General features: G+C 38.0%; 1 protein-coding gene across 2 annotated transcripts in view; it reads left to right on the top strand.

Annotated features, from left to right (window-relative positions):
• NAV3 (neuron navigator 3) overlaps positions 1-12,100 on the top strand; it is a gene marked incomplete at its 5' end in the record, with an annotated part of 269,575 nt that overhangs the window by 252,909 nt on the left and 4,566 nt on the right. For both annotated transcript variants that reach the window (XM_082311047.1, XM_082311046.1), the window contains 9 exons: positions 456-630; positions 4,095-4,192; positions 4,854-4,949; positions 5,251-5,419; positions 6,171-6,406; positions 8,361-8,515; positions 9,444-9,515; positions 9,950-10,146; positions 10,804-10,922. In XM_082311047.1, the coding sequence (XP_082167173.1) occupies positions 456-630; positions 4,095-4,192; positions 4,854-4,949; positions 5,251-5,419; positions 6,171-6,406; positions 8,361-8,515; positions 9,444-9,515; positions 9,950-10,146; positions 10,804-10,922 (1,317 nt within the window). The remainder of the gene's footprint in view (positions 1-455; positions 631-4,094; positions 4,193-4,853; positions 4,950-5,250; positions 5,420-6,170; positions 6,407-8,360; positions 8,516-9,443; positions 9,516-9,949; positions 10,147-10,803; positions 10,923-12,100) is intronic.

Genomic DNA, 12,100 nt, shown 5'->3' with positions numbered 1-12,100 from the left:
AAATTTTACACTCAATGGTAGTTATAATTTTCTGTGACTTTAAAAACATTGACATGTCTAAGATTTTAACAATAACTTTCTTAACTGACTATTACCTAATAATAAACAATAGCTTATAAAACTGGGGATAGCTGGGAAAATTCTTGCCATACTTTTTTATTATGGTCAACTGTACAATAAACACAGAAGCTTGAAGCTTATGTTGTTTAGGAACTGTCTTGAAGCAAAAGCTAAAAGAAGGTTCTAGGGGTTTTTCCCCTTTGTTTCAGAAGTGAAGGCAATCCAGTTTTCACTGACTGGGTTATACTTCTTATATATAGTGCTACATACTGCTGTGAAAGTGGTAAGCCAGTTAGCTCCTGCAGGCAAACAGCAAGCACCAGAATAGTCACCCCCCAGTGGTTTCCTGAAAGAATAACCTCCTGTGCTTTTCTGTTGATTTCTTTTTAATACAGAATGAAATTGAGATATTGAAAGCTGAAAATGATCGTTTAAAGGCAGAGACTGGAAATACTGGAAAGCCTGCCCGGCCGTCATCAGAGTCTTCAAGCAGCACATCATCTTCTTCATCACGGCAGTCACTAGGACTTTCTCTGAACAATTTAAACATCACAGAATCTGTTACATCAGGTAGACGTGTTTTTGGCACATGCATGCCTCAGCAATTAGTAAGAATTTATTATTTTCACCCTCTTACTGGGCCATATATAAGAGGCATGCCTGAAAATTAAAATGCCTCATATCACTCAGGTAAATATCAGCTATATATTCACTCATGGAGATGAAAAAGAATACTGGCAGTCATTTCTGAAAATGTAGCTTTTAGAAGTTGCTGAATAATAGTAACAGATTGTTCATTACGTTTGCTTGGTTCCTAGCTATGATACTAACTACCTAGTTGGTCATCTAACTGCTCGTTGGTCATCTAGTTTACAATTTATCTGAAAAGGACAATATCTGTTGTAGTATACGTGGCAACTGTATAGATATATTCTCTTGTCCCTATGGGACAAATATGAGCATAGTACATGAAACTTTCTTTTTCATTTACAGATCTTTTATCATTGATTTAGCTCCCTGAACTTCATTTTGTATTTGCAGCTGGGGCAGAAAGTGGTTTCAGTTAGCTTTATCCCTTACACTTTTTTAATGTGGTATAGCTAGTTAGCTGTAGGACCAAATCACCATTTATCATAGGAGCCAAACCCTGCCTGGCTTATTAAGCACTGTCATTGTCTTCTGTGAATGAGAGAAAGCAAGCAGAACTTTGGTCCACATCCTGAACATTAACATTTGATTATTTTCCATGCCGTAGAGTTTATGATAATAAGCCTTCTACACTTGTTTTGATAATGTAGCCAAGAAACAGAAGTGCCGTCTCTAACGTTAGAATCAGGAGCAGAGCAGAAGCAAAGCAGCACTCATTAGCGTAGACTCCACAGAAAGTATAATGCAGTCTCTGGAAGCAATAAAAATGTGGCTAATAATTGCAGAAAGAGTCTAGGCAAGAGTACAACTGGAAACGTGCCAAACTGCCTGACTATAATTTGGATTGGCAGTTAGTCATATTATCTTGCCAGTCATTGATTACACAGATATTTGAATATTTCTTCTGGTTAATATCAGATTTTATATGAAAATTGTTATTTTTTTTATTTACATTCCAGCCTACGTTTTTTGCCAGGTTTAACTTTTAGAATGAATGAGCCTGAGCGGGGCCTCAGTATACAGTGAAGTGTTGCAAAAACAGGGAGAAAAAGTTTAACTGTGGTTCCTGCTCACACACCCACATACATTAAAAAAAAAATAAAAACCAGAACAGAATTTTTTTCAAATTGGTAATTGTAGAATCTCTTTCATGACCAGCAGCTATTAGCACTTTGTCGCTTGGCACTAACTCCGTCTAGATACAGGAATAAACATAATATAAGCTTTATATAATTTTCTGTGTTATTGGTTCTAAATGTTTTTCTAGCATGCAAAGTAATTACTTTTTGTTATAAAAAATTAAAGGAATAGGGGTGCCTAATGAGGAGTGGAGGATTTCATTTGATTATGAATCCAGTCTTTTTGATCATTGCGAGTATCATTTTGTTGCTGTGCCAGAGAACTTGGAAGGGTGACAGCTTCCTACCAAGTCTTGTGGGACTTCTGTAGCAGCTGGAGTACTATTGAACAAAAGTCCCTGAGATATGGAGAGGTTAATCATGCTGGGAGCTAAACTGAGAGAGAGAACGAGGGCTTTGGCTCATATTAAAAAATGCCATGGCACTTTCTGGGAGATCAGTGTCTCCAAATGGCCATGGTCATCTGGAAATCACCAAAGCTACCCATTGCCACTTCCTAAGGTTATGACCATGTCCTCCAGATAGGTGTGAGTGGGAAGGGGCTCAGTGGTCACAGACACCCGTATTTCAGTCAGTCACTGGAGTAAAGAGCAGCAAACAAGGACCAGTATAAGACTCTGCCTGTACTGGCCAATGAAAAGAGTGCCAGAGCTCAGACAAGAAGTGAGCCGGAGCCACCATAGTGCACCTAAGGAGGAGGCCTGGCAGGAGGTAATTAAAGCAATTAGCACCACCATGAAATTAGACCCCTTTGGGCATCTTCTCAGCTCCTTGTGCCAGTGAGAGGGAGAGCTCTTAGAAAGTGGAATTTTTTTCTGGCCACAGAGTGGTTCCTCATTCCTAAAGACTTACAGAGGAATGTATTTAAAAGGCTACATGAGGGTCATTTAGAGATTGAAAAATTTCACAGGGGGATCAGTTATATTGTAAATTGCCCTCAGACAAACTGTGACATTATGGAAACTCTTAAGGTTTGTCAAATATACCAAAACACAAAACAAGTGAAGTGAAACATTCAGTGTTGGTGGCACAGAAAGACTGTTTGCCTGGAACAAGACAAGCATGGATTTGTTTAAGCTTACAACTAAAATGCTTCTTCATTCAATCAATTAAAAAAAAAAAAAAACCCAGCAGCAGAATATGCTTTCTAGATCTGGGTGTAAGTTATCAAACATTTTACACAAGGACTTATTTTTTAATGCATTCATTGAAGTCACATTCATAAGTCTTCTTTGGTTTTGCTTTGAGCAAGTGACTGAATCTTACTGGCACCTCATTTAATTTGGGTGAAATCTGACCTCGTGCAGACTATGACATGAAGTCGATGATTTTCTTCAATCACCACAATAAGAATGAGCAGGACTTAGGGTAGTGGGTTACTGTGCTGGCCTTTGAGGAAAATACAAATCCAAAATCTCTCCTAATTTGATAGTTAGTTTAAATGTCTAACAGTAAAATCTTTGAGAGAACTTCTAAAGGAAGATAGCAGTTTTATCCCTCGCAATAAAGCTGCAGGCTCAGCATTCTGTAAGAAATAGACTCTCCTGCTTTCTCATTTTAGGAGTTAATGAAGAGGTAGAAACAGAGGCACAGAGCAGATCAGAATCACTCTTTACCCCCAAGAAAAATGAAACCTTTTCTTAGAGGAATAGCTGAACACAGGGTCCCATATTCTGGAGGACTGCAAAGTGGTTTGCTAATGGACACTGTTTGTAAGCCTGTATGGTGAGGGTAGAAAAGACTATCCATGGCATGTGTACAGAAGGTAAAGAAATCAGCTGGAAAAGAAATTAAATGCTATTTTACTTAGCAGCAAACATATCAATGCAAGGATTTCTTGCTTTTCTCCTTACGACATTCTAAAAGGCACAATGAGTGCCCAAAGGTATAAACTTAATTTAGGTTTTAAACAACATTGCTTTTCAGACTTATGGCAATTTTGAACAAGTTCCAAGAAGAAAAGCAAAGGCAAGACTATAATGCAAGAATTTATTTATTTCTGGATTCCCTATTCATTTCTACATGATTAAAGCTCCTACTATTTCTTCAAAAATTGACAAATTGTAACTTTTTTTCATCTCCAACAGAAAAGGTGAATTAGGAATAAGTACAGATTACAATGATTGCAAGTTGTTGTGATGGCAGCCTTTCTTTTTAACTGAAAAATCCTTTGAACAAATATTGAACTGATGATGTGAACATAAGTGATGTGATTTGTCAGGTTGATCACTTCTTCCTTTATTGTAGATATTTTGTTGGATGATGTCACTGATGGAGCACTCCACAAAGAAGGTCATAGCGTGAAAATTTTAGTCACTATAAACAAAGGCTATAGTCGAGCTAAGGTAAGTTCATTACCCAAAGGTCTAGATGCAGAATTATAGCTCAGGCAAATCTTACAGTATAGTAGCTAAAACTGTTTCAGTATTTTCAGCCAGGAACTGAAGGGAAATATCCTAAAGATAGCACCTCTCTTCTCTGTCATCCATGCTCAATACAGTTAGGCACTCTCCGCAGATTAATGTCATATGGCCTCCTTCTGCCTTTGTGGTGGCTCAGACACTACCAATTCTTGGTTTAATTAGTAGTAGGATGTTCTGGGAGTTGCTATCTCCATTTAAAAGTCATTATAAACTAGATCTACGCCTTGGACCCCTTAGGGTGCAACTATGAATATGCTGCTGAGGTAATAAATTTGGAATTGCATTGTCGTGTTTTCATGTTCTGTATTACAAAAAAATATAAATATAGTGCAACTTTTATTTATATTCAGCTCTTTATAAACAGATGCAATCAAAGAGCAAAATAAGATACTGTATTTCCTTCCTTATAAAGATGTACCAAAGTAATATCATCAATACCTATTTCTGGCACAGAGATTATTAACAAAGTTGTAACATCACATTCTAAATAATATTATTTTTCTTCATTGGAAAAATTATGAATCTTCATAGGAAACTGATTACTACCATTTTTAGTCCAGTTTCCAAAAATTTCTCTTTGCAGGATCAAAAACCACATGCATATCTGATAGGATCAATTGGAGTCAGCGGAAAAACAAAATGGGACGTTTTAGATGGTGTAATCAGACGTCTCTTTAAGGTAAGGCACTGAAAAATTAGCTCAAGTATTAATTCAATTTTCTTTTTCACTTAAGAATTCTGTATTCTTTGAGCTGTCTTGCCAAGTTTTTGTTTTGTTTTTTGACATACAGCTAACACCACTATTAAACTTTATTCTTAATGTTGCTGTTCTTTTTTCATAATTGTAGGCAGTTCTCTATTGAATGTGACTGCAAGATTCTCCTTGTCAAGTGACTTCACTTGTACCAAAATATTTTCCAAACTGCTTTCATTCAATAACCATTTTTATTTTTATGTCTTATGTTTTCATATAATTTCAGGAATATGTTTTCCGAGTGGATCCGACTACTAGCCTGGGTTTAAGCTCTGACTGCATTGCTAGCTATTGTATAGGGGATGTAATTAGAGCCCATAGCCTAGAAGTGCCTGAACTGCTGCCTTGTGGATATCTGGTTGGAGATAATAACGTCATCACTGTGAACCTGAAAGGTAAAACCCCAAGAATATTTTTGCAGATACTGTAGAGTTCTTCACTGCAGTCCCCCATCCCTTCATAGTTTTTTTCTTACACCTGACCTTTCTGTATTTTGTCTCCAGTTCAAGCACTCATTTATGACATGAACTCTGTGCATGATGTTGTACAACACCTAACGCAGTGGGGCGTTTTGAGACAAATCTAGGAATCTCTCTGTCTTTCCTGCCTGACTGCCAAATCAAAGCAAACTACAAATTTCTGAATAGTGGCAAAAAAAACCCAACCCCAAAACAGAGATTATGATGAGAAATATTTATGCCTTACCCAGTTCTGCAGGAAGAATTCAATACATTTTAAAAGCTGTAGGGATTTGCTATTGAAGGGGCAGGGGGGCCTTCAGAAGAACTATACGTACATCGATATGACAACCGGTAACCCTTGTGGCTGTCACTTTGACCTTTTTTTTTTCATGGTTGCCTGTAGTGTCTGAAACATACATCTTTGCCTCACTGAGCCTTCTCTTCACATTTACTTTGATTTCATCTCTCCCACCCATCTTGTCCTACTACCACTGTTTAATTTTTTGGCCCTGTGGAAGGATATAAGCGTTTCCACAGTAATGAAGCCCTTGACCGGAATTTGATTTAAGCAGAAGTATCTTACCTTGCTTTGAGCATAGCACTGATACCATCAGGTGCTGGGCCAAACCTATACCTACCTTAGCAATGATGAAGACAGGCCATTTTTCTTTTCTTTTGTTCCCAGGAGTGGAAGAAAACAGTTTGGACAGTTTTGTGTTTGACACATTAATTCCTAAGCCAATTACCCAGCGGTACTTTAATTTGCTGATGGAGCATCGCAGAATTATTCTGTCGGGACCCAGTGGCACAGGAAAGACCTATTTAGCTAACAGGCTGGCTGAATATATTATAACTAAATCTGGCAGAAAAAAAACTGAGGATGCCATTGCAACTTTTAATGTAGATCACAAGTCAAGCAAGGTAAGTTACAGTTGTAAAGATAATCGATTGCCCAATTTGTAGTGATGATGCAGAGCAGATCCTATTAATTGACATACTATTTTGTTGCTCAGATAGCATTTTTTCCTACAAGAATTCAGTCTCCAATCCTGGTGAGGAACAGGGATCAGGTCTTTCTGCTCTAAACAAACCATTGAAGCACTGTGAAGGAAGTCTGAATTTTCCCTCCACTTCAGGAAACCCACCTTAAGGATAGATGCAGAGTCAAATTCCTATGTAAATTCAATTCTTACAGTGTCTGTAATTCCTTTGTCAGAAAGGTTGGATATACAGTAATACTAGTCTAACTTGCTTTTTTATAGTGATAATAGCAGCCTATTGTTAGCAAAGATTTCAGGATGGGGATTTTGAATAACTATCTTGGGTTCAGCTTCGTAATCAGCACTGGATAAATACAACTGCTGCCACGGTTTCCGGCGTGTATCAGTCAGGAAGCTGACCACACTAAAATTGCCTCATGCATCATGTCACATTCACAGTGATTTACATAGCTCAGATTATCAAGCTTCTAGAATGACTACTGTGCTAGCCGCAGATAATACTATTCACTTGCTGTACTAAATTGGGTATACTCCTAACTTGGTGCCCAGGGAAAAGAAAATGAAAGGTTTTGCCCAGAGCTTTCTGGTTTGCACAGAACATAATGAAGGTTAACATAATATAAGGAAGAACATACAGATCCCAAAGGGGTGAGGGGACCATTCCAGTAAAAACACCACTTTTAACTGTCTTTATACAAAGGATTTGTGATGCCATTTACTTCAGCAGGGGATGTGTTTATGTTTTATTGTTATACCATGTACATTTATAATGAAAATTGTCCCACAAAAGAGCAAGCTTTTGGATCTCTGGTAAATTGCTTGTTGTATGGGTTATTGTTTTGGGTTTTTGGTGTTGGGTGTTTTTTTCCTTTTCCTTTGTTTCTATTAAGATTTATATAGAACTTTTGAGTTTATAGTAAAAAAGAAAAAACAACATTGTCCAATACCAAGTGTGTTTGAATAATATAGATGGTGCTATTCCATGGAAGAAACCCATGATGTTCCCCTAGAGACACCTGATCATAAAAAGCCAGACAAAAATCTTTCTTGAGATACAAAAAGATTGCAGGTTCCCATTAAAGGAAAAAAAAAAAAAAGATTCTGCTATCCCTGATCCAGGAAGTAAAACAGTAATAGGAACGTCATCCATAATACTGAGCATTCCCAACGCTGACAAAATTAGGTACCTCTAGGGATACAGCTGTAAAACTTGACTAGCCCAGACCCCCAAGGGCAACAAAATGCCGAGAAAAATATGAAATGTTTTGATTATAGAAAGCTCTCTTTTACTCCAGCACTAAATGACAGCCAGACTGATAGCTGACAGGAAAAAAGGATTAACACAACAAACTTTATTATGATGCGTGATATAGTATCCCCGAAAGGTCAAACAGATTTTCAGTCATAGTGGTGAAAGGAGATATCTGAAGGAGCAGTTCAATATGCCTAAATTGTGTGATAACTTGGTGTGGTTTTTTTGGTATATAAATGTGGCATTCATAAAAGTGGAGGTCCAACAACTAATGTGAGTATCTCAGCCCATTGGAAATGGCATATTTTATTGCAACCTATTTTCCACTGGAGATAAGATATTTTATCAGCAGGTTTCTAAGGAATGTATCCACCAAATAGGAATGTGTATGCTTCAGTCACTTGCCTTATGTATAGTGCCTTTGTTTTTCCTAGCATGTGGCTTCAATGTTGCCCTATCTAAGAAGCAAGTCTTCCTGCATGTGCTGGTCCAGCTGTATGACCCCCAGTGGGGAAACTCTGTAGCAGCCTCTTTATCTTTCTGAAAATCTTTTCCACTGAAATTATATCTATGGTCTAATTGGGTTAATCTTCTCTGGGTTTTTTTGTTAATTCTGCTGAAGGATCTGCGACAATACCTAGCAAACCTAGCTGAGCAATGCAGTGCTGACAACAATGGTGCTGACCTGCCTGTGGTCATAATTCTTGATAACCTCCACCACATCAGTTCACTAAGTGACATCTTCAATGGTTTCCTCAACTGTAAATATAATAAATGGTAGGTAGCAGCTTTTCTCTACCCTTTCACACACCTTTTGCAATTAAAACAGTAAGACCTGTTTGTCATTTTGCAAAATAAAATGTCCCAGTGGAAACTTAGACTCCCATAGGCTGTCAGCAATGCCCTTATGTGCTTGAATAATTTTAACCCTCTTCAGCCAAGTACTTAGGTGTCTGCTTCACTTCGTTTATATGACTCCCATACATCTCAGTGAGATGTAAACATACCACAGAATTCAAGAATGTACTTAAACACTTGACTGAATTAGGGTCTTATCCATTTCACCCTGTCAGATCACAAAAGCTCATTAGTACTATGAGTACAGCTTATGGGAGAGTAAGAAGAAATGCACTTTATGATAGTGGAATTTGGGATATGTGCAAACCCACAAACCGTGCCATGCAGAAGCAGCTGTGTATCTGTCAGACTTGCACTTCCTACAGTTTTCCTGTAGCAGCGCAGAAGTATGAAGTTTGCTGACTATCCTTTATTGCCAAGCAAGAATAAAAATAACATTTTCTGGAACTTTTACTGGCTTATAACATTGGCTATTTCTGCTGTAAAAGTGCCATCATAGGGACTTCCCTCCATAAAATCACTGCATGCTATGTCTTACTCATGAGACGCATGGGCTTCTGAAATTAAAACTCTAAGCCTACTACAAAATTATGAGGTACATGAGGACAGCGTTGCCTCATTTATTTCTTTATTACAGATGAGTACTAGTAAACTACAAATGTGCAGAGAGGGAAATCATACAAGAATAAACATTAAAAAAGGGCGCCTCAGAAATATTTTAAATCTAAAACTACAATGCATCCAGAGACTCTTTTAAAATTGGCCTAGTACAGATAAGAAGAAAGAATCTTCTCTGAATATTTGAATGGATTCTCCCTCAAAAAAACTACTACTCTTCTCTTTTCAGTCCCTATATTATTGGAACCATGAACCAGGGAGTTTCTTCTTCACCAAATCTGGAGCTGCATCACAATTTCAGGTACATTCACTCTGTATTTACTGTGGCTGTGTTTGCACAGCTCGCTGCTTCGCAGCCCAGTTCTTCAACAAGCATTGATCTTGTGTCTCAGCACAGCAAAGTGTTTTAGCTTCTGCATCTCTCCTGTATTGATGGGTCTCTGAACAGTGCTGGGGAACGGTGAAAGAAATAAGATATTTTCTGGCACCTCTAGCAAGATGCTGAAGACGATTGCATTCTTGCATTCCATTTGTCTTCAGCATTGTCTTGAATTTCTGCTGAAACCTGTAATGATTGTGTTGTAGCAGTGGGAAATAATGTGGTTTATTGGAGCAGTTTTATACTTGCTGACAAATGAGACTCAGAAGCTTATGACATTACCTTCACCTATATGTTTAAGAGGAAATGATGTATTTGCTATTCATTGCTGCTTGACATTTATCCTTTTTACCCAGGTGGGTGCTGTGTGCTAATCACACAGAGCCTGTTAAAGGTTTCTTGGGCAGATATCTGAGAAGGAAACTGATTGAGACTGAAATAGAAAGGAACATACGCAATAATGAGCTCATCAAAATCATTGACTGGATCCCCAAAACATGGCATCATCTCAACAGCTTCCTAGAAACGCACAGCTCTTCAGATGTAACCATTGGTGAGTCCATTGGTGGAGTGGTTTGAAATAATGATGCAGGCTGAGCATGTTAGAGATTTGTGAAGGGTATATTATGTTTTTAAGAGCTGTCGTCTCTCAATGGGAAGTACAACATCAGTGTAGGGAATTTATCTGGTTGCCAGCAAGACTGAAATGAAAATGGAGAGTTTAATGAGAGAGTGTATTTCCTGGTATTTCTGCCTTGGTTGCTCAAGACTTTCAAGTAAATGATCATAATTTTAAAAAGTTAAATTTACAAAAAATTACCTCAATAGTAACTTTCCTAAGCTTATTTTTTCCCCCCTGCTTTCACACTGCAGTATAATTATAGCAATAAAAGCACTTGGACAGTCAGTTCAGCAAACTAGCAGGTGGGAGATATACATGTCTTTTAGTGGAATAGCTTTGTTAGCAAAGAAGTCATCCTTTTACATAGCTTTGCCCATAAAACTTGTAAGTGTTCATCAGGCTTTAGAATTGGATAAAGTGACACTAGTTCATTTTTAATAACAGGAGACTGATAGCTCCCTTATTGTAGTCCTGTATTAGTATTCTCTTCACTTGAGTTTGCTCTAATAATACTTTTTAATTCTGTCAAGATTATTTTTAGTGTGTTCCCTAGTTCTACTTTCTTTAATACAAAATTTGACTTCTCAGGTCCCCGCCTCTTCTTGCCTTGCCCTATGGATGTTGATGGCTCCAGAGTGTGGTTCACAGACCTCTGGAACTATTCCTTGGTGCCATATCTTCTGGAAGCTGTGAGAGAAGGACTTCAGGTATGTCATTTGTTTCCCAGCATTTATTTTTTTTTTTTAATTAGTTTCATAGGCTTTCTCCAAGCTAGTTTTAACCAATGCATCCAAGTATGAATGCTGTTGCATTTGCAAGAAGAGAATCTGTGGAGGGATTATAGAAACCAGCCTTGAAGTCCTTTTGACTTGCTGTTACTCTGATGTATAATTTGGCTTTGTCTGCTCCAGCACTAGCATATCTTGTATTTTATGAAGAGGGTTTCTCTTCTGTGACTGGAGGAAGGTTCTTCTTTTTCCACTGTTTAAAGAGTTCACAGCAATACTAAATACAGCTCAGATTGCCTCCCTGAGTCAAGGCAGTCTCAGCCTACCCCTGCATGGAAGAGTTATTAGCCCTTACACTGGTGCAAGAAAATAGCTTTGTCTGTGTAATCCTCTCCCAGCAACGTACACATGTAGGCACACAGGCTTGCAGAGGAAAACTTGTGAACAAGGGTATTTTCACCATTCAGGGGAAAAAAAAAAAATTTACTGGCCTTATCTGACCAGATTGAGATAATTTACCTTTTGGCCCTGCTGAACATGAAGGTCTGTCCCTTTTTGCCCTTATATCTTGCAACCCTGGTTTTATGTCCCATAGTTTTCTTTCTCCTTTTTTCTTTCTCTGTGTGGACTAAGGTTTCCTCCTGACTGTAATTCTCATTTTGGGTGACAGTGCCATCAGATCAGAGTGCTTCGCGGTTCCCTCTATCCTGTCCTCTCCAGAGCTAGGTGTTAGCAACAGTTCCATTGATTGTTAATGAACTATTAAAATTTCTTCTACTTTAATAGAAAGAGGGCTAGAAACAAATTTGCTGTAGATAGCACTGTAAGCTGTCCCATATAGGTTAAGATTTCAGATCATTCCACATCTTTGGAGCAAATCTAAATCTTGAAGTTAATCCTTTCTTCTTTTTATATTTTTCCAATCTTTATTTGGCTTTCTCCTTTTTCCTTTTTCTTTTACACACCGCAATTCTATGTCCTCTGAAAAGACGCTTTGTGGAAAGGCATTTTTTTGCCACACATGACACCGAAAGAAATTATTGCACAGTACAGAGGGGATTGTCATGCACTAGTCAAAGAATGGTGTAAGCAGCTGCGGTTTCTTTATCACCTTGTATTGACAGTGACATACTGATGTGATGCAGGTTTAGAATCTT

This window comes from Platalea leucorodia (genome assembly GCF_965183815.1).
Source record: "Platalea leucorodia genome assembly, chromosome: 4".
In the NCBI taxonomy this organism is placed as follows: Eukaryota; Metazoa; Chordata; class Aves; order Pelecaniformes; family Threskiornithidae; genus Platalea; species Platalea leucorodia.
Note: the sequence above shows the minus strand (reverse complement) of the source record. Positions and strands in the feature narration are given on the sequence as shown.